Source organism: Apteryx rowi, unplaced genomic scaffold, assembly GCF_003343035.1.
Source record: "Apteryx rowi isolate R43461 unplaced genomic scaffold, aptRow1 scaffold_21, whole genome shotgun sequence".
NCBI lineage: Eukaryota > Metazoa > Chordata > Aves > Apterygiformes > Apterygidae > Apteryx > Apteryx rowi.
The window spans coordinates 4,004,675-4,028,180 of NW_020448419.1; the positions used below are offsets into that span (position 1 = coordinate 4,004,675).

General features: G+C 43.0%; 1 protein-coding gene across 1 annotated transcript in view; it reads right to left on the reverse strand.

Annotated features, from left to right (window-relative positions):
- The window catches only part of PAK5 (p21 (RAC1) activated kinase 5), a 63,057-nt gene that overhangs the window by 12,279 nt on the left and 27,272 nt on the right, over positions 1-23,506 (reverse strand). Inside the window, exons 2-3 of the mRNA XM_026064172.1 lie at positions 14,744-15,541; positions 5,480-5,971 (exon numbers count right to left, since the gene is read on the reverse strand). Coding sequence (XP_025919957.1) covers positions 5,480-5,971; positions 14,744-15,541 — 1,290 coding nt within the window. The remainder of the gene's footprint in view (positions 1-5,479; positions 5,972-14,743; positions 15,542-23,506) is intronic.

The window sequence follows — 23,506 nt, forward strand, 5'->3', positions numbered from 1 at the left end:
ATCAGGATTCGGGCATGGGTATCCCTAGAGGGCTAAGGAGCAAATTGTCTCTATGTGTTACAGTATAAGTGACTGGAAAGGACAAAGCTCAGTTCTGCTTCGCTCACGGATCCTCACAGGATCACGTATCCTGTACAAGGAGTTGCTCTTCAGCGTCTCTGTGTGGTCCAAGAACAGAGAGCTACAACTGACACTTTGAAAAATAAACCCCTAAGGCTTGGTCTAAATCCGAGTGTTAACGCTTGAGCTGCTCTTTGAAATTCCTCGGTGATTTTGCCGACTCTCTGGAGAAGCTTGCGCTCACTGGCTGGCATGGAGTTTTGTGATTACACATAAATAATTCTGATATCCAAGCGAGAAAGGGAATATTCCAAACTGATTTACTTCCATGTTTTTTTATTGCCCATTTATAATTAAAACCCCCTACAAAGATAAAGTTTTTCTCACTCCTTACAATAATTTGCCTGGAAATGGAATAATTCTTCACTTAAATCTGAGTGATTTGTTGGTGAGGAAAGAATGATCACTAATATGGGGTAGACAGAGTTATGCTTTTAAAAATGCTAAGTAGGTGTTAGTCTTAGGTTAAGTGCTGGAATAATTAATATCTTAATATATACAGGTGAATCTGCTACACAGGTGCCAAAACAGCTCTGCACATCTGTACCTAGTACCAGCCTGGTTCTGCAACTCCTTGCACTTAGGCTGAGTCACGCGATGCCTAATCTAGGTGTCTATAGCCCTTAATTAGGGAAGACCTGTGCACATACATAATCCCTTGAAGTCAGCAAGAATTTCGATACATGTGAAATTTGCTGGATTTGCTTATCTATATGAACAATTGCATTTCTGATCATTTTGTCTTCTAACACTTAGTAATACAGAAGTTTTTAAACAAAAGCCTGGAGGAGAGTTGACAGTTTGGGATGAAGGCTCCTCCAGACGTGCAATCACAAAAAACTCTGTGTCCTCAAGTAAGACTAAGACACAAACTGACAAAACCCAAGTAGAACAAATTTACTCAAATGAGTGATTTCATTTAAACACTACAGTAAAAAAGACACTGGGCCAAATGTATACATGCTTTTACACAAGTGTGTAAGCATGACAAATATGGTGGGATAACCTGAATGCCTCGATTTAAATAACGACATTGACACAATAAACACATTAGTTGTTCCTAACGGAGTGGAAGCAAGATAGTCAGTGGGATGCTGTAATACCGGGGCACAAATGATAGGCCAAACAAGCTGGGCAGGCCAAGGAATACTGCTACGTGCTTGAGAACATGTGGAGTCCAGCAGATAAACCAGCTGACGCATCCTCCAATGGTACATGAATCCCTGTGAACTGAAACATCACATCTAAAAGAGAATGTACAGAATTGAGACTATGCTAACATCAGCCCAGCCGAGACAGTGACAATGACTGCAACATGCTGCAGAACGTCAGAAAAGCGATAGGGATAGAAAGCACAACAGCAATGTAGGCAATGGAGGAATCTCAGCGATACTGCAAAGAAATTTTTAGGTAACATGAATGACTGGAGCATGTCAGAGAAACAACTCTTTACTTGGTCCTGAACAGCACGTAGGGCCTGCTTCAAGACGTCGCCATTCAAGAAATGCTCTGTTAGAGTTACCGCAATGCAAATAAATGCAGTGTTAGAGCAGAGGCAAAATAAAGCCAGAGTACCCAGCACAGTCATAGCTTTCAAAAAGAACTTTGTGAAAATGAGAAAGCTTGTTAAAAAGCATTATACAGCAAATAAAAACAATCTATCCTAAAGATCTTAGAAATGCCAGAAAAAGACTGGCATGGTTGACAGTAAAGTAAATGAGTGTATTAGGAATAAGAAAGCTGTCCATCAAAACATTGCCTTGTCCAAATGAGGAAAAAGAAAACAATATGAAATCTGGACATAAATATAAAAACTTGTCAGACAGGCCAAAATGATTCTGAAGAGCAACTTGCTCCAAGCATAAAAACTAACTGTAAATGAATCAGAAACAGAGCAGAGGTAGGAAGCCTGCCAGATAATCTGGATGGCCAGTAAACGATAAGTTTGTAAAAGGAACACTTAAGGATAAGGCCACTGCAGAAAAGATAGGTGGGTGCCTGGAGCCCTTGTCCATGGTGGGGCTTGTGGAGACCCCCATGTTAGGACTGTGCTTGATAGTGTGCCAGTCACAGGATCTGTCTCAAACCGCTTTCAGCAGTAAAGGAGGATTTTGAAGGAATCAGTACAATGAACAGCAACAAATGCCCCAGATTGGATGGTATTCACTTAAAATCTTAAAGGACGTCAAGTATGAAACTACAAAACTGTTAACAGTGTGTCTAACCTGTTCTTGTAAACTTGGTATCCAAAGTATGGAAAGTGGTGAATGTCATCCCAGCTTTCAAAGAGGGTTCCACAGGGATCTAAATAACTGCAGAGCAGTCTAATGTCTGTACTAGGCAAACTAGTAGAAATGGTAATATTATCATGTGATTATTTTAATTAGTTACTGGGACAAATAGGTTACAACAGGGAAGAGTCTAGGAAAAGCATGCTTTACAAAATTGTTACAGCTCTTTTAAGGAGTGAGTGAGCCAGAGCAATCCAACTAAAGGCCAGTCTACTTGGATTTCAAGAAGGTCCCAGATCAAAAGCCTTTAAGGATTTTTTTTTTTCAAAATTAATATTTTAATTAAAAATGTTAAGATTTTAAAGGTTTTAAAGAAACCAGAGCCATATACTGAGGGAAGGTACTCTTACAGTTAAAACACAGGAAACAAATGATAAGATTAAATAGTTTTCATAGGAGGTGTTCCTGGGGACCTGCAATATTTTTGGTGTTGATCAGCATATTTATAAGAGATCTAAAAAGGAAGTGGAGAATACAGAATACTAACTTATTTAGAGGAGTAAAAAGGAAAACTGATGCTTCAAGTTGCAAAAGGAACTCACAACACCAAACAACTGCATGATAAAATGGCAAATTAAATTCAATGTCTTAAACCTACAGCAAAGCATATGAAGAAAATAATCTTAATTTTACCTATACAGTAGTGGGCTCTGAACTGCTATTATCACTTGGTAAAAGAGATCTTGGAATTATAATAGATGGCTCCATGAAAAAGGGACTGTCAGCTCAGTGTTCAGTAGCCACTGAGGAAGCAAACAGACTGCTAATGGTTAGGAGTGAAAGGGAGGAGAAAAAAAAAAAAAAACCACCCTACATATATGCCAGACAACAGTCTGGTGCACTTGCTTCTTGAGCTTAATTTGGATTCTCCACCTCAGAAGGATATACTAATACCAGAAAAGGTTCAGAAAAAGCCAGCAAGGGCTATATCTACATTTGCAAATAATACAGACCAGAAGGAGCTCTGTAGAGTGAAACAGCTGGTTTTAAGCATCCTATGTGCATGGCATACATTTTTCAGGGGTTTTTACTTTGGACTTTCTCCAGTCTGGTTTGTGGACTGAATACCTGTCAGCAGCTGGAGCACACCAGGTGAGCTCCTGGCATGCCTGTGTTGGTTTAGGTTCCCCAAAGGAACCAGTTTCTGTGCTCCAAGGTTGCTCCAAGTATAAAACAAAGTGCAGTAAATGGGGATGATCAAGAGATTCATTTTGAAAGTGCAAACGGGGTCCTTAATAAGATGCTAATATAGATGCACCCAAGGATAACCAGGTGTATGGAATGACTTCTGCCTGAGAAACCAGTAAACAGACTAGATCACAAGTTGCAACAGCTGCAGGTTGCAGCTTGGAAGCTTCAGACTGGAATTTAGGAAAGCAAACCTTCACTGGGAGGGCAGTACAGCACTTGGAACAGGTACCCAGAGAGGCTGCAGGATCCCATCCTTGGAGGTTTTCAAGATTCACCTAGCCAAGGCCATGGCTGACTTGGCCTAGAGTTGGTGATAGTCTTGCTTTGAGCAAGAGGTTGGACTAGAGGACCTCACAGGCACCTTCCAACCAGTATTTCTGTGAGTCCCTGATTCTTCAGTATGGAAATGACACGTTTGAGGAGTACTATGACAGGTATGTAACACAATAAGCCACTTGGAGAAGAAGATGAATAGGTGATGATAAATGAAATGATTAGGTGTAGGTTCAAAGTAAACAAAGGTTTAAAAATACAAATTGTCAAGGTAGTGGAATAAAAATCCATCAAGAACTATTAAACAAAGACATAACACTGGGCTCAAGATGTCCCTGAGCCATGTATACCTGGAAGGTGGAAAAGGTAGAAATCACAACAGTGCTTTCCCTGCCTGCCTGCCTTCTGCTCTTCCCTAAGCATCCAGCACTGGTCAGTATTTGGGACAGTTTAGTGGTCAGGCTGGTCTATATTTAGGACAGAATACTAGATTGTTCTGTCTGACTAGTCTTCTGTACTTGCAGTATTTAGGAGATGATAGAAATGAACTAATTTTAAGCCCCGAGACCTTTTCCCAGTATTTTTCGCTAAACACATAATTGCACACACTCTTAATCATTTAAGATTTTACTCATGTGGAGACAAGATCTAAATCCACCTCTCCCCACAGGGTACTTCATTCTTCCTGAATACAAAACTCTAAAACAATGGGAGCTGCCTGAACGTAAGGGCTGCAGTGTCTCAACTGCATGGGACAGAAAGTTGTGTCAACATACCATTCCATAAAGGAACATAATATTCCATAAAAAACTGATGGGGGTAAAACTTTGTTAGTGAATACCATGAACAAAACTGACCTGCAGGTCAGCTCTCGGGGCATTTCAGCGTACACCCTCAGGTCCAGCACAAGGCCAGGTTAGCAGCTGACATGATCAGCCAAACCCACATGATTCTGATCCTCAGTCTGATCCAGATGATGTGAATTTCTCCATAGGCACTGCTATAGGGCATGGTGTGCTGGAGGGAGAGCTTACTGACCTTTGCTACTTGGGACGTAGGGACCCTGAAGTTCCCTTAAATGCAGGCTTGAGGCTGCACTCAGGCTTCCCAGACTGACCTCATCTCTACGTTACATAGCTGAAATACTGAGTTCCTTCATGACATACTTTCCAGACTTGCTTACCAACTCCCTTTACCCCTTCTCACAATAGAAACAAAGCATTTACATTTGAGAACAAATAATTTAATGTTTAATACAAGACGGAGTGAATACTACAAAAGTACCCTGAAAGGAACCATAAAGGGGTGGTTTATTTCTACTTGTCCCTCTTCTCCTGAAAGTCTGTTATTTGTCCTGCCTTATAGCCTATATGGATCAGCTGAGAGATTTCTTAGGTGCTTGCTATGAATTTTCACGGAGTTAAAGATTTAAAGCCACGAGGACAATTTGAAACTTGTCTGGTTCTACAATATTTCTACACTACAGATGTACTTAGAACTCACCACCTCTTTTAGAAAGACGTTCACTCGGGTTGCCATTTTGTTTATGTTTCATGTTCAACCTATCACCTGTAAAATTGGTCTCACTATCCAAAATAACTTACCTCATTAAAGAGTAATTCTCTTCTCTGCTGTTTCCTGAGGTCCATTTTCTTCACTGCAACTTGCTTTCCTGTGTGTTTCTCAGTGGCAATGCACACAATCCCCGTGGAGCCTTCTCCTATCTTGATAAAGTTGTCCAAGTATTCCCTGGGGTCCCCCGGGCTGACGACAAGCTGCAGAGCAGCTCTGAATTGTTCGTGGGACACCCGGGATGGCTGCTGGTCTGAGGAGGAACCCCAGCTCGGTGGAGGATAAGCACTTGATGTGATACTTGGGGAGCTTGGGTAGGAAGCCGTGGAAATATAGGGAGAGCTTGGCTGGAGAGATGGCTGGTGATAGAGAGACGCTTTGTGATAGACTAAAGGATACTGGTAGCTACTGCTTGAATAGCTGACTTTGCTTTGACTTTGAGGTAGCTTTACTGGGCCCCTAGGGTAGGTGTCCGATCCGGAGAGTGGTGGGCTAACTACCATCTGTGCTCGATCATAATCCACCTGCAAAACAAAAATAGGCAAGTTAACACATTGGCCAAGCACTGAAGAGTGTCAGTTACTAGCATTTAAAAAATGCGAGTTACTCATCATGCCGGACATCAGTCCTTCAGTATCACAGTACAAACTGCCCTCACAGAGATTGCTCATTTTTCCGTTTCCCTAATCAGTCTCCTAACCTTCCTTTTGGGTCACTTGGTTAAAGTCAAATGGTTTCTATCTGTCCAGCCAACCCTCACCACTTCATTTTTGGTACCCCGAAACGGGGTCCTCAGCTGGGTCCTGGCACAACGTACTTCTTCTTCAAAGTACTCATTCTTTTCGAAGTGACATTTTTACCCTGTATCTGAAAATAAATTTTTAGACCATTAGATTGTGGTATTTTCCATCAGAAAGAGCTATTTAGCTTGATTGTCTTTCCACTTTTGCAAGTGCCGACGAGGCATAGCGAAGGGAAGAGCCGCACAAAGAGAAGCTTGAAAAGGGTGCAAAACCAGGGTCCTAGAGGAAACCAGCAAGGTATTATCGAGGGTAGGCCAGGAATATACTGCATCTTGCAAGGTGACTACTGTGTTCAGAGCTGCCGGGCAGACCCGACGTAGCTGCCAAACACCACTATCTGGCTGCTGCTGTTTTGCACCATTGCAAACGCACTGCCTAGGCATCACCAGCAGCCCTGCAGGAGGCAGCAGGGGTAAAGAGCTGATGCAGAAGCTACTTGTAGAGCCCAAGAAACTGCATGGGCTGGAGACATCCCTGGCAGCATGGCACACAGTCCTCGTGTCACTTGTTGGCACTTATCTCCCAGATCCTGATGCAGGGACACAGGCGAGCCTTCCTCAGCCTGGCATCACAGACAGACACATTTGCATGAGGCAGATCCCAACCTCATCCAAGACAGGCTGATCCCTCTCATTAGCTACCAGACTCAAAACTCATGCCCTGGCACAGATGCACCTGGGACTTACCTGCCTTTCCTACCGCCTGCAGGATGGTACCGCCACAGAATCACAGAATGGTTGAGGTTGGAAGGGACCTCTGGAGATCATCTAAGTCCAAACCCACTGCTCAAGCAGGGTCACCTAGAGCATGTTGCACAGGACCCTGTCCAGGCAGCTTTTGAATATCTCCAAGGATGGAGACGCCACAACCTCACTGGGCAACCTGTGCCAGTGTTCCGTCACCCTCACAGGAAAGAAGTCTTTCCTTATGTTCAGACTGAACTTCCTGTGTTTCTGTTTGTGCCCGTTGCCTCACATCCTGTCACTGGGCACCACTGAACAGAGTCTGGCCCCATCCCCTTGACACCCTCCCTTCAGATACTTGTACACGTTGATAAGATCCCCTCTCAGCCTTTTCTTCTCCAGGATGAACAGGCCCAGCTCTCTCAGCCTTTCCTCATAAGAGAGATGCTCCAGTCCCCTAATCATCTTCGTAGCCCTTCGCTGGACTCGCTTTAGTAGTTCCATGTCTCTGTTGGACTGGGGAGCCAGAACTGGACACAGTACTCCAGGTGTGGCCTCAGCAGGGCTGAGTAGAGGGGGAGGATCACCTCCCTTGACCTGCTGGCAATGCTCCTCCTAATGCACCCCAGGACACCATCAGCCACATTTGCCGCAGGGCATGTTGCTGGCTCATGGTCAACTTGTTGTCCACCAGCACTCCCAGGTCCTTCTCTGCAGAGCTGCTTTCCAGCAGGCCAGTCCCCAGCCTGCACTGGTGCAGGCCTGTACTGGTCCGTACCATAATGTGCTTTATGGAGTACTGCACAACAGACGCAGCACTCCTTTCTGTCCTCCTCCCTTTTTTCTCCCTAGCCTTATACAGCTTAAAATGACTACAGCACATTCACTCACGTGCTCAGCCTCCTCAGGGGGGCCTCCCCTCTATCTCTACAACCCGGAACGATACCAGCATAATCCTTACCAACTGCATTACTACCGCAATACGGGCAGAGCGCTGCAAGCGATGAAGCAAACACCAGCACAGAGGCAATGGAAATTCAAGCTAGAGTTTTACCTGCAAAGGGGTATAACATGGAGAGTTATGATTAGGTGAGCATGTAACCTATTTGAAATGAGAGTTGGGTTTTGGAGTTTTCAAAGGGACTTCCTTCAAGTAATGCATAATGAGGAGACTAATTCAATTTACCATTTCTTAAATCATTTTCCAGAGTGACAAACTACTTAACTGCAGTGTCACGAAACCACTAATTTTCATCTGAAATCAGAGACAATTGCAGAGGAAATTATCTCGATGGGAGGCTTTTTTCATTTACAGGTTCCTTTCTTCTTTTTATTTTCTCAAGCTTTTCTAGGCTTTTTACATTGAAAGCAAATGAATATGTTACATTCTCAAACAAGATACTTGCTCAATAGTTTGCCTTTATCCAAACTAAAAAAAAAAGGGTGAAAGGTAAAAAATCCCCCCCCCCCCAAAAATTTCCAAAAAAGAACATCTCCACATTTATGATATAACGTATGTAGCTCCTGACAATGTGTGGAATATCCCAGGGGGGGACATGGCGGGGGGATGGTTAGACACAGGCTCATGATGTAGCACAATTACAAATAATTATGGCAATGAATTCATTTAATCAATCAATTTCAGTGGCGGTGCACAGGGGTGGACAGAGCACAAAACTCTACACAGCTCACAGTTGCTACTATTGCTGCTGGCTGCCAGCCAGGAGTCCCTGATCCATGTTAGTTAAATGCACATTAATCTGAATTTGGCAGTGTAATCAAGGACCCAACTGAACTGTGAAATTGAATTCTGCAGTGGAACATCATTTGACCATTTTATGCTAAGACTGCAAAAAAAAAAAAAAAATCTGCCGCAGCATCAATTTATCACTGTAGCCTGCTGCACAGTAAGGAGGAGTTTCTAGCTGAAGTCTAGTCAGTGGGGGGGGAGAAAAACGTCCAAGTGCGATATTATATCAGTGTTTTCCGACATCACGTGTGAGCTGGACATGCCCGTCTTTTCGCTTGAGACGAAGTTTGAAAGGGACGAGGGAATGCCTCTGCGGAAGGCTGCTTACAGACTCCTCTCCGAAAGCGGATCCTGCTCCAGTGTGAGACTTGCAAAGTGACAGCTATTGGCCATATGGTGCATGCATCCAACACATAATAATATTGCATAGCAACCTCCTCAGACATCATTATTTTTATATGAGCAAAAGACACCAATAATTATAGTCATAATTTCACTTAATCCTTCAAGCAGAGGTACCCATAAAATAAAAAGGGGTCAGAGACATTATGAATTTCATAAAGGACATTACATTTGCCAATCTAATTAACATGGAAAAGTGCTCAGACGGTTCAGGGGAGGGAGGGGAACTCAGTTTAGTTCTGTCCTATATACCTATTTACATAGATCCACATACAACAATATTTTTTCACGTTGAGAGGGGGGAAGCCCAGTCTAGAAGTTTCAGCTAAATAAATCCACACTAATTAACTGCTTGAGACTGAGTTTCACCCATGCCTGAAGTATCTGAGCACCTCCTATGCTTAATATGTTGGCAAAAGCAAATTCCACCGTGAAATTTTAGAATGAAAATTCAGGGGTTCAAAATACACTGAACCCCTGTTCACTGACCCCAGGGTCCTTGTCAAGAATTTCTAAAAGCTTTTTGCAGTTAGCATTTTGTAACTGATTTGCAGTAAAATTTAAAACCATTCACCTCTTGAAAAACAAGAAATATTACAGAAATATAGGAGCTAAAATGATTAAAACAGCTTAACCTCTCCTCCTAAGTTGTATTCTAATGCAGTTCTTCACATCATTGCAAAATCAAACACACATTACTCCACAAATAATTCTATTATTGTATGCAACTAACTACTGAAAGGAAATTCTTTAAATACTACAAAGGAAAGAAAAAACAACCCTGCTCTCATTCAAGATGAGGTCAACAGAGTAGATTAAGTTCTGACACGAAATCCATCACGGCACTGCAGTGCCAATGGAATACACTTCCGCTGCTGTGTGGGTTGCTTCACTGACTCACAGCATTACTCAAATCCACACATGGCCACTTCAGCAGTCAGGGCTTTTTGTTGTTAAAAGGTGGATATAACACAGCGTTCAAACTCATTTCAGTTTCCACTCTGATGGCGGCGATGTCCATTTTGTATTACATTAGGTGGAAACACCTGCTTATTCGTAAGGGATATCTTATCCAATAACGCAGTTTGCTTGGGCAAATCTTTTATCCGTGCAGGGTGTCACCAGATGAGCTGCAGCCGCTGAGAGCGCTAGCTTTAGAAATGGTAGTTGCAGCCCTTTGAGAGCTGATAGCACCAGGAGCACAGGTCCCTGTAAGGGAACAACAAACCCCTTGCACAGTGGGGTCACCCTTCAATAAACACAAAGGAGGTTTCAGTTTGCTGAGCTCTCAATTTGCAGAGTTAACCCACCGGTCAGGAGAAACTGGGGATATTTGGTGCTTGCAAGGGATGCTTTCTCAGCATGACAAGAGCTGGGTAGACGGCACTGGGGACGACCTGCCTACCAGATGGGAAGTGGGTTGTAAGGGAGGAGGTGGAAGAGACTTCTGCAGTGTACTAGGAAAAAAATCTGTGTCCATGGTGCATGTTAAAACCAGCGACATATGGACGTGTAGTAGAGATAGCCCATAAATTACACATAGATTGCAAGGGAAAAGGCTATTCTCTAGTGCTTTGCCAGTAGAAATCTCAGAAAAGCTCCCAGATTCATGTGCAGTGATACTGGACAGCATTCATTGACAGCTTTTGGTATGTGGATGAGAAAACAGCAAAAAAAGAGAGAGATTCTTATAGTAAGGGCTTGGATCTGCCTGTGCCAGCCTGGAAATATCCTCCTGGTACAGAGTACCTGCAAATTGCATGGGACCTTGTTTAAAATGGGAAAGCAAGGAGGTATGAGGAGCAGTCAGGTTAGACAGAGACCCCTGAGCTTTGAAATCACATGATCAAATGCAAAAAGTTAAGAGGACTGCCTGTGGCGAGGAGGAGGAGAAAAGAAAAAACATGCAGTACAAATTGTCCAACAACAGAAGGAAACCTTACTACAATATGCAGACCTGGAACGTGGTGGCATGGGTTTAAAATAGGCAGAAAGGCAGGTTAAGTCAAAGAGGTGTGACAATACTGACAAGATTGCTTTGAACAAAATGGAATATGATCTCTGTGTCGAAAGGGTACCGTAGTAGGCTCTGTCTGGACACAAGCACATGCTACAACGCTACGCAGGTGTTAAAGGAGTTATTCTGCAGGAACAGAAGAACAGGTAAGTAACATGGGGGGAGAACCGAGAGGGAACCAAATCTGAACCTGGGTTGGTCGCCCTCAGCCTTCTAGGTGCAATGCTACACCCTCAAAGATCCCACCGCAACGCTGCTGCCATTAAATCCAACGGGGTCAGAAGTCTTCTGATGTAATACCACTGAAGCCACTTATGATGAAATAGGGTATAAATTTGATTTATCTGATACATCAGCTACAAACAATACTGAACTAAGCATACTCTTCAGACTTACAAGCTGAAATGTACATCTTTGTTAAATGTATTTTTAAGCCATGTAATTGTCTGCAGACTTTTTCAATGCTTACTTTTTCCTCTTTTAATTATACTTTAAAGCCAATCTCATTTGTAAAATATCTGATTTGAGACCTGATTCTCATTTAGTAAGCTCATTGAAGGAAACATTATCTTACTAATGCCTCCTTGAAAAGAAGCTTCTTTAGCAATCATTCAAGACAAGAAACTGCTATTCACTTCCAGGAGCTGTGGATGGGTTTGGGAATTGAAACTGCTGCATATAACAGTGAATCATCAAGTTTCAATATACTGGGGGTGTAGGAGTGTTTTTGACGTTCTAGGGAGAGAAACAGCTAACAATGAATCTTGCATGGAGGCATTTTTCTCTAAAGTTGTTACTGCATTTTAATAGGATATTTTTCAAAGTGTCTGTAGTGCTTTGAGTCCCATAAAATACACCTCAATCTTCAGTCCTACTTAATGTTGTAAAACTTGCAGGATCAGGCACAAGGAAGTCTATGAATTATCAGTGGATTTGTCCTTCTACTTTCTATCCAAACTAAACTCTGACAAAATGATTGTTTTAAATGAAGGAAACGATAGATAGCCTGTCCAAAGCTTTCCTCATAACTTCCAGAATTCACATCACAGTAGTTGTTTTTTAATGCACAAAAGATGGATTTTTCAAAATAAATTCCTTTATTTGATATGTTATCAAAGAATATACATTTCCCCCCCGGATTGTTTTAATTCTCAAGTTCACTTTTGCTGTCTGAGGACTGAGAAAAACAGCAAAAGCTGTTGTGTATATATAGTGCTTGAGGCTTCCAAAGTGGATGATGGTCTGGGTGCCTGGTTTCAGAGACCTTCAGTGAGTCTGTTTTTCAGAAAACGCTTAGCATTTGCCACTGGAGAACTCGATCTCTCTTCAAAGTCTTGAGCATGGCATCTGAAAGCCTTTGCCCCAGACTTGTCCTGGCCGAGGGGTGTGCGGCCACACGGTATCTGCTACAGAAGCAGATGGGCAGCCTAATGCACAGGGCATTGGCCTGCTCTCCTGGAAACTTGGGATCTACTCATGGTGATAGCTCGCTTTTTGAGAAGTCCCTTTCATTTTGTACATGTTGGCTAACCTATTGGCCACGACACCGTTCAGTCACCTAAAAGTTGGCAAATCTAAGGCAAGACCTCAGGGAGGCCTCTGCCCATCAGCAGGGCAGCCAGGGAACAGGAGGGACACCCCAGGGAGCAGCAATGGATAGGGACACCTGCGTTTAGTCAGCTGAATCCCACCCCACTTTATTTTTGCAAAGCACTCAGCCTGCGGGGAAACATTCTGGAGGGAGCTCTCCTCTCACATGAAGGTATCCATCCACTGACACATCCACCCATTTGACCTTCCCACGTTGTCTCACATCCGTCCTGGACAGAGGGAGAACATAACATGTGCTGGAATGCTCCTAAAGCACGAGCTCAAGCTACCACCACTCACATCACAAGGGAGGCTCAGAAACCAATGTTACTTCTCAAGCAGCCTTAAGGGGTTTTCTTCCACTCGACACCTCCAAAGCCTCGCTAACATCACCGAGACGGTGTTAACTTTCTTCTTCTTCTGTGCAAGTGGCTGGGGCTGGCGCTGCTCAATCAGCCTGTTGGGATCAGCTCCCCCCAACTAAACGCATGCATCGCTTCATGAACTCTGAGCTCAGGAAAGGCAAGGGAAGAGATTTAGTAATGATAATATTCTTCTACCCCCACGGCAAGATTTGTCCCCAAACTCAAAAGCCCAGACCTGTGATTGAATGCAATCTGGAACAGACGCATCACTCTCCCTTGACCACAGGGCACTAATGATAACTCTGCACCACAGAACAAGCAAAGCAGCCAAAACCAAAGCAAGCAAGATGGTCACATGACTCTGGAATATGGTTATCACGTATTTGGACAACTTATTCTGGTTCTGCAGTTGGACAGCACCAGGTTCCCAATGCACTGAGCCCAGTCTACCCAGAGTAATAAAAGGTACTGTTCATACCATTATTAAACTGCAGAATAGCTCTCACCACTTGACAAGCTGCCTATTTCAAAACATTCAGTAAGTCAAGACAACCCAGGAACATTTCAGCCCTAGAAAAACGAACTATAATCTCTGTGCCTGCACAGGGCAGGAGCAGTCTGTGCTGCTGTTGCTAGGGGAACTCGGTAATGTTCAATACAATTTACACTGAAGAAAAAAGCATCTCTTGCAGAACATTGTACGTTTAAGCAGGTCATCACTATAGCTATGCGACTAGCTATGTAAGAAAAGAGTTCTTCCCTTAGCTGAACAAAATGGCAAACAGTTAGAATTATGACAGGCCAGCTTCCCAAGAGCTGGATAGCTTGTATGAGAATATCCCTCAGGTGACTTAGAAAAAGTGGAGCAGGCCAAAATTTCTGCAGAGGTGCTGCTTACAGATATCACGGGAGAACTGCTTTTTACCATCTTGACCTTTTTTTAACTATATAAAGAATGTCTTGGGTGAGATAAACTTCTTTGATTTTATTTCAGTGTTTAAGAAAAGAAGCAGAGAGGCGTAAATATCTGTTCTCATTAGTGGCAAAGGGTTAATAAAACTTGCAATACAAATACAGCTTTAAAATGCAGACATATCAGCCTCGAGGCTAGACAGCCTTTCATCAGTAGTTATATGACTTGATACGTGTTGAATTAACTACAGAAGGCTCTTCTACCTAACAGATGCACTGAATTTGTGACTGTGTTTCCGTGGCAGAACAGGAACACTTTTCTAAGTAACAGAGAGATATGAATAATAAAAATTCAAATATAGAAGAATCTGGTATTCAAACTAGGCAAACTTCTCAGCTCCTACCAAGATCTACATTGGCATACAAATTTCTAGCACTGCAAAAAGTTTTGCAGAGCTTGGGGTATTTGGAAATCCCAAGGAAAATCAGTGGAAATCAGGCATTTCATAATCTGTCTCTAAATAGACATCCTAAACCCACTAGTCCCCTAAATCCATTTTCAGACACAAAAGTAAAAGCAGATACATTTTCACACCCTTTGAGCCATGGACTTGTTGCTCCCAGTGAAGTTACTGGGAGCTTCAGGCAGCACGCTTCAGGTCACGTTGACTTATGTGCCCAAGCATGGATCCTTGCGCGCAGTTTTCTGCGCTTCCGCTTTGCAGGGATCAGTCCCCGCCCTGGGAGGGCTGCGATCTGGAGCATTAACGTTACCTTTGGGATGCCTGCTGCTGTTTCGGACAAGCGAGGGTAGGTGTAGGAGCTGTACGAGTGTCCTTGTTGGTTTGCTTTAAAAGCACTTGCTCCGTAGGGCATGGCTGGCTCCTGCAGACCAGAGCCCGACCTGGATCTCTGTCTCATTGCTGGCTGCGGACTTGCCGGGTTTACGTATGACGACTTTGGCCTTTTGTCATAATCGTCCTTGCCCGATCCGTTTCCCCAGTCGCTGTCACTGTAGTCGAGTCTCTCCTTAGAGCACTCACTTTGCACTGACGTTCGAGAGGGAGCATAAGGAAAGGGATCTCCATAGTCTAGTGAGGATCCACTAGGAATCCTTTGATATTCCAGCTTTAGGCCACTGTATTCAATCGGTTTTGTTTTTGCTTCCATGTGTGTATGATAATCTGGAAGGAACCTTGAGATGTCTGATTTCAGGGGCTTAACTTCTGAATAATAGATGTCTCTGGAAGTCATTTTCATCATGTGTCCATTTTGCTTTGTGGCATAACTACCTTTGTAGTATCTGTCTAGCTCTTCCCCATAAAGGGTCTTGTCTCTATATTTTTCCGTGACATAGTCTGTAGTAGTATCTGACTCACTGGAATACTGAGAATACGTGATATAACCATTTTCCTCCTGGTGCCTCTGCACATGGTTTGAATTTCCTTGATGGTGGGTGGGAGGACTTTCCTTCCGTAGGGAATTAGATCGTGTCACTGAGATATTGTCAAATTCTTCTAGCAGGCCATTGATTGAAGTATCCTTTCGAGGTTTATTTCCTCTAACAATAGTCTGGGAATAAAAAATTGCTTCGATTAAATACTGACTTTCATTTAATATCTGTCCAATAAAACCAGTGAAAAGGAAAACACTATGATTCACCCATAAACATATGTAGTGATGTGTTACATTCTTCAGTCACATACCTACCAAAAATTTATTGCCAGAAAACAGAAAATATCAAGAAATACTTACAGTAGGGTTCGCCGAAATAAAGAAATAAGCATGGGTTAAATTTTATGTACACCATAAGCTGAGCTTTGGCATGCACCCTCGAGACACTTTTACAAAGCCTGATTCAAGAGGTGGGTGTTCAGCAGTCAAAAATGGAGGCATCTAAAATCACCGGTTGTTTTTTAAAAACTCGGTATGATTAAATTTGCTATTATTCACTTGTCTGCACCAAGTGAAGCTGGTAGGCTGAGTCTGATTTACAGAGTACGGATAAGCTAAAAGAAAATTATTCAGTGGTCTTTACTTATTTCTACATTTTGGAAAGCAGCATATAGATTATCAGGTGCTGTTTTTTTACAAAACAGTAGGTTCACATGTAACAGAATTACCACCAAGAATTGCCTCTTAGTTAACTTAAGATTACAGACAGTTGAGGGAGAGGGAAAGAGTAATGCCTAACAACTTCTCTTTCCTACAACAGACAGCATCCAGCAAACCACCGCACACAACCATGGCTTTGGGACATCCACATCATGGATGCCAGGTGGTGGCAGCTGTGGGGGGCCCTACTTGTATCCTAATACTGCAAAGTCATCAAATCCTTCCTCCTCTTTAGATGTCACGGCTCTAGATGAAGGAGGGCTTAGGAGCGCAAAAAAAAGTGAGCTCTCTCACCAACTGCCTCACACCCTCAGACCATCCCTGCTCATTTCTGTCCAAAACCGCTCCTCCTGGCAGGATGTGAAGTGAGCAATGCTTGATTTCTGCTCTCGTTCACGGGAGATTGACTATTTTAGCTAGTATCATCTAAAGATTGTAACATGTGATTACATCCATTTTTCAGCAGTTGACTTCCATTGAGCGCTGCTTCATGTTTATAAACATCCTGTAAGAATAAAATGTACAGATTAAGGGCCAGGGTCATAAATCAGCGCAGCTCGAGCGAAAACACATTTGCTTTGCTGATTCACTGCAACTAAATATCTGGGGTTATATCTTATTTAACTTGCCAAGTTTTTAAACAGATTCAGGCATTTTGGGGCCACTCGTTGCCAGCAGCTGAGCTCTGTGCGCCTTCCAGAGCACAGCCTGGCGGCAGTGGCCCACACGAGCATGCAGCGGGCCTGGGTCGGAGACCCACTGCTGAGTGCCGGCCAGTGGCTGCAGTGATCACTGGCCAAAAAGTAAAAAAACCCCTCACTCTAAGAATAATTAAGCACTAGAACAGGTTGCTCTGTCCCTGAGGTTTTCAAGACCTGAGGGGACAAAGCCCTGAGCTTCCTGCCCTGCACTCAGCGGGACCTGGCTGGGAGCGGGTGGCTGGACCAGCGATGCCCGCGGGCCCTTTGGGGGGCCTGGGATTCAGCGACCAGCGCGAGGAGGGAACTGGAAATGACTACCACCCATCTGCAGAAAACCAAAAGAAGATACAGGTTAAAATTTTCAGCGGCCCCTGTGTCAGAGAGGAATATAAACCTCATTGACATTTGATGATACACAGGCTCCTAGCTGACATAGGTACTTTCAAATATGGGACTCGCAGTCCTTTCCCAAGTATCCTGACTTGCCAAGATCACAGAGATTGGGCTGCAACGTGCAGAGAGGATAATGTTTTGCATCCAGCCAAGAGACACGACGGGCTGCTCTGTCTCTGCTTCTCAAGGAGAACTTGTCAGGAAACAGTGAGCAGGGGACATATTGCTCCACATTTACCCCCTACCAGCCCATACTGAGCTCGCACACAGCCCAGAGGGGGATCAGGAGTGAGCAAGCTCCCTTTGCGTGCAAGGGGCTGTAAAAGAGATAAGGTACTGCTCAGTTTGAAAGCAGCAGGATCTGCCTTTATTTTTGATCTGTCAAGTCTGTGCACAAAATAGTTATCCCGTAGAGCTGGCAAATGCAGTACAGGAATGACAAAATAAGGGATTTTGCAAGAAGTCAGTCATGCTGGGACTGTGGAACAGCCATTTCTACGCTGGGAACGCTGTAGGCATTCGGAAAAGTGTTCCAGGAACAAAACAACATCTACGTGATAACTGCTTTAATCAGGTCACAATTCAAAGGTGCTCCTCCAGAAAGCTGATGAAGCAGAGAATATGTTGATGTCCAGATAGGCAAACACAGCGTTATTTATGTTTTTAATCATTCTGTGTTTGGTCTGATCGAAGTATTTGCATTTTAGCCAGGAGACTTATTGCTAGAACTACAGCTTATTTTTTTAGAGCCTGCAAGTAAATGAAGTTGAGTGTTACTGCACTTTTGGTGCAGTGCTCTAATCTGTCACTTGCTGTGATGCGGCGTCACGCAGCGTACAGGCCAAAGAAGGGCTCGGATGGTGAATCCTAACGTCGCCTTTACGGTCTTGCTTTCATACATGCGCACTTCAGGTCTTGCTCGTGGCGTGACTGAGCCACCCTCCTGGCTCTTGAACCCTGCTGCCTGTTTAATGGCCTGTCTCCCTGTGTCCCTGCCTGCCTCCCTTTGTATTTAATCTCCCAACTCCTCTCCTTCTGCTTTTTGCTTATGTACTCCTGCCCTCTATCTCCTTTCTTACTTCTACTGCTCCTGCCTTCCCCTGTTTCTTCCCTTCTGCTTGTGAGTCACGGCTCCATGTTGGCCGTGGGCTCTGGACACTTGCTGAGACGTGCAAGAACAGGGAAGACTGTCCCCCCTCTTTTATACGTCAAATAACACTGCATTTGCTCAAACAACAAACTGGTGCACTGCACCAAAATTCGCACCCCTCGGCCTCATTTACTCTGCAAGCTCTAAAATTGCCAGCTCCGTATTCCCACAGCCAAGTCCCGGGCTGACCTGCAAACACACCACTTCAGTTCCAGGGCCTGACTCTGCAGCTGCCCTCATGAGCTGGCAGGAGGAGCAAGAGTCGCAAAAATGTGTTTTGGCATCTACAGTCCTGGGCTGGGAGATGCTCAGTGGCTCTCTTGGGATGGAGCATGAACAGCCTGTTCACACACAGGCTTGAGCATTCTTGGTCTAGCAGGAATTTCTGAGGATTTTAGCTACCAAATCCCACCAGATACATACAAAACAGAAGTTATAACTTCGCCCAGCTTCACTGAATTTCACGTGAACGGGGGGGGATCACATTCCAGGCATCAGCATGATGTGGCTGCTCAAATCCCTGCTCAAAAGCATGCTGGGGCTAAAACTTTGTCAACAGAACGGTTATACAATGGTTACCTATCACTAATAAAATATTTGTTCTATAGCTTTCTTCTTAGAAATGGCTGGAACTTTCAAAAAGTATGGGATTAAGAAATGGCACAGCAGGTTTCATGGGAACTCTCATGTAAATCATGGGTCTTTAGTTCTAATAAGGGTCACAGGTTCTCCTATGTTGCTCCATTGGGCAACCCTGGTGTCCAGCCTGGGAAGGGGCAGCTGTGCACTGTTGGACAAGGCTCTCACCATGTCCAGTGAAGCAGTCTAGCACTTTCTGGCAAAAAGCTGGGATGTGACTGACAACTTTGGGTTTTAAGATAACTAGCTTGAAGTGAAAAAGAAAACCCCTCGGCAAAGATGTACATGTAAAAACAAGCACCTAAGTCGAAATTCCCATTTAGGAAGCAGTCTTGACAAAAACTTCCCTCAGCTCCACCATTCAGTATGTCAGAAAAAGAAATGGGTATCTTCAGCAGAGGCAGGAGATGAATATAAATGGTCCTCCAAAAAGGGCCCATTGCATGACTAGAAAATACTCCCATATTTGTGCTAAATCCTGAAGCCGTTGCTCATTTTTTGCACATGAAAGGTTCACAATGCAGTCAGGAGACATGACAAAGAAAGGCCTGTTTTGTCTTCTGCAGTGTCTGCCTTTCTTCCTCACACCACTTCAGCTGTTGTTTTGCTGAATCTCCACAAAATTAACAGCAATGTATTTCTCCCTTATTCAGAGAAAGACAGCTCAGTAAAGCCAGGCTAAAAGCAAAGCAAACCTGACCTCACATTGATCCCTGCTCTGATTTATGTCCATAATTACCTGCCTAGTTTGCTATTTTGAAGCCGGCATTACTGAAACAATAGGACAGAAAAAATAAGAAATAGCAAATAGATCACTCCTTTTGACTTGGAAGTCATTCAGGAGGATGAGAGGAATTGGTTTCGTTAAGCTACAGCCTCTCTTTGGCAGGATGACTGTGTGATCATTCATATTTAATTATCACATAATAAAACAGCACATTCGACAATGAAATGCTTATAATTGAATACAAGATTGAAATACCCAACTGCCATCCCACTTCCCCTGTGTAAATGCATGCCAAAGAGTAAAATGCCAATTTAATAATCTCTCTGGGACCATCCTTCACAAAGGAGAAGTTTCCTGAAGTAATCTGCATTGTGCATGCACAAAAGGGTCTCGGAGCAGAAGGGAACCTTTGGGAGCGTAACAGCTCTTAGTTTATAGAAAACAGCAATTGTCCCTCCTTTCCTTCAAACAGATGTTCTTTCCAAGCAGTTATTTGAAACAGAGATGCCTATGGGATTTTGGGACTAGAAGAAGCACATGCAGGTATCCAAGCACACATCCGATGGAAAAGGGAACGGCTGCTGCTGCGGCAGTGGAGTGGCTGTGTGAGATTTGGGCAGTGGCCGGCGGGGGCTCTGCTGCAAGGTTTTGACATCAATCAGCTCCTCCTTAAGGGATTCGTAAAACACAAATCTAAGGCATTTTAGAAAAACAAATAAAAATGCAGGTTTGCGTGTTAGGGAATTCATCAATAACAAAAAACCACAATTTAGGAATTTTCTGCAGACAGGTGCCTGCCTGGGAGTGACCATTTTGATTATGTGGATTAAAAAAAGTGTTTTTTTTTTCACAAACAGGAAAATTGTCTTGTAAGAAATTTCAGTTTTCTAAAAAGAGCATTTGCCATTGAAAAGCCAGTCATATGAAGCATTCTTGATTAGCTTTGTGACTGCAGTGCCTTCTTATCCAGATTGATGAAATTAAGGGGAATTAAGATTTTAAAAGCTCTTGAGCCTCATTCCCATTCATTCATAAGTTCCCCAACCAAAGAAATAAAGTCTGCAGAGAAACTTTGTAGGACGTTTCCTCTGTTTTACACGCTGGTTCTGCAAGAGACAACCCAGTTGTCCTTGTGCCCGTCCAGCGTGAGACAACTTGCAACAGATCAGCTCCCTCAGGAGAAGAAATACATGGGTATGTTTGGGAGAAATAAACACATCTAGCCTTTGGGAAAGCCCATGAGAGCAACCAGACTGGAGGCGATCAAACTAGCGTCTTTACAAGTTCTTCTCCAACCCTCTTTTGCCAAAACTGTGCAAAACATCTGCTTGCTCCAGACTCTTCCAGACTAGTGAATTAGAAGTGCCCGGGATCATTCTCCAGGACTGAGCTGGTCTGTGGGGAAAGGGCTGTGTCCACACTGTTAAATGCTCTCAGCCTCCAAAGCAATGCCTGTGGTTACTGGGAAAAGTCTCTGACGGGTGCTAATGCCTAAACAGTGCCCAGGATTCGTTTAGGTGAATGCTGCTTGGCCCAGACACCAGCCATGCTAGGGACTGTCTTAACAATTGAACAGTATAGATTATTTAATTACAGTCCCTGATTACAAGCCCTAGGACTACTTAATTTATTACTATAAACATAGGCTTTAAGTGTAAAGGGAGGATAAAACCTACCTATCCCACAAGCTTGTTGCAAATCTAAATTACAATACCATAGGAGTTCTGTCCGAAATCTGCAACCATGTAAGTGAAGTACAGCCACTACTGACGTCAAAGACACATCACTGAAATTATTACAATAAATTAGTATGCAAAAGTAATTTGGTGTAAAAGAATAAAGAAAGCATGATTTCATGACAATGAAAGCTTTCCACAGAACTGTCAGTGCTTTTTTTTGTTTTGTTTTGCTTTGATTTGTTTTTAAATTTAGCACTTCCCTTAAATGGAAGGAAATGTATCTTGGTGAGATTCACCTATGGCTAAATCAGACAGCCTACTAGAGCTGGTTTTTAGCAGCAGCAGTTTTTTTAAAGGAAACATCTAGCGTTGTTCTTATCAAATATATGGTAATGTCCACACAGTAGATAATTTAGAAAGGATTTCACTGAGACCCAGTGAAATATTATATATCTCCAGTATCTGGCTATTTGAAGAGAACTTAAGATGTTTATATACAAGTCTAAAGTACAGTGCCTCCCCTGTGGGTAGAGTTAATTCATCACAATTTATTAAGCCTAAAAACCAAATTAAAATCCCAAAGCAGGTATTATTCTAGAAGAGTAATAAGAGTAATTACTCTGTAAGAATGCCCACAGTGTATCAAAAATTAAAAAATAAAATCAAAGAAGATGTTCTACAGAGCAAAATTTATGTTGGAACATGCTAACTTGTCCTGAAGGGATTTATTACAGAGCGTGTGGCGGGCTTGTGAACGTCCTGCAGCTTTCCTGAGAAGCGTGGTATTTGCAGAAATAAGCCCGAGATGGAACATGGCCAGAGCCATGGCCAAAATCTCCCAGACTGAAAGCCTACTGCTAGCGCCAGGGCCAGAGGCACACAGGTTCAAAGGTCTAATTTCAGCACCTGTGGGGATCTGGGTCCAAGAGACCGACCGAAAGCCCACAGAGGTCAGTGCACTTTGGAGGACTCTGGCTTTAAACCAAACATTCCCTAGAAGCTGCCTGAGTATTAGAGGGGTGGAGAATCCACAGAACTCACAGAAATACAGAGGGACGAAGGTACTCAAGGCTTCTGAAAATCAAGCTCGCTTCGTTTAGGGGATTATGCAAAGGTTCCCAGTTCAGGAATTTGGATTCCTACTACTGCATCAACTGTCTGTTTGTTGTGTTAGGGAGCAGACAGAAAACCTCATGAGATTGAGATACAACAGCAGAAATTAAAAAAGATGGAAAATTCTAGCTCTGTCTTAAAAGGCAGAACAAAAAAAAGAAAATTAACAGAAAAAGCAGGCTACATCAGAAATGATATAAACATAGTTTTACTAGCAATTAATTTGAGAGTAACTAGTGACTGATTTTTGCAATCTTAATTCTCTATGCTTTACAAACTAAAAGAAACAACTCATATTTCCATATAAAGAAGGAATATTATTTTCCCTCATCTGTATTTATAAAGAAAATGCTTTTCTTCTACCACCCATTGGTTTACATATTTATAAACTAAAAGAATTTCTGAGGTTGCTACAGATACAGTCGACAGTTAAAAACAAAGCATGATTTGCTCAGGTTGATCAGCTAAGATTTATGAAGGTTTTGTTTCTGTCTGTTAAGATCATCTAATGGAAACTTGTATAATAACCAGGCAGGCATGAATAATAGAAATCAAAACCTACGGTATGTACAACTTTGTTTAACTAGGTTCCACAAGGGGAGCATGTGATTTGTTATAGTCGATATCCAATGTTTATTAAAGAACATTTTTCAACACAAAACATTGAGCAATTTAGGACAGATCAATATTACAATAGATTAAGGAGTGCCAGTGAATTTTATGCTACCGTTACTGTCATACATTAAAATCAATGAAATCCAATCTATATGAATTAAAGTGCGGTACTCTGAAGCCGTAGCTTTCATTTCATTTCCATTGCTTTCTGAACAGGTTTGGCGTTTGTTCTGGATCCCAGTGACAGTAGACATATTTCACGGCGTTTCTTTAGTGGTCTGTCCTCCAGTGATAAGCTATAATGGATCTGTCTGTAAGAACAGCTGTCTTGCCTTGTTTCAAAAAGGAGATGAAAAACAGCTTCTGCTCTCAAATACTGTATTAACCTTGACAGTAATGAAGTGG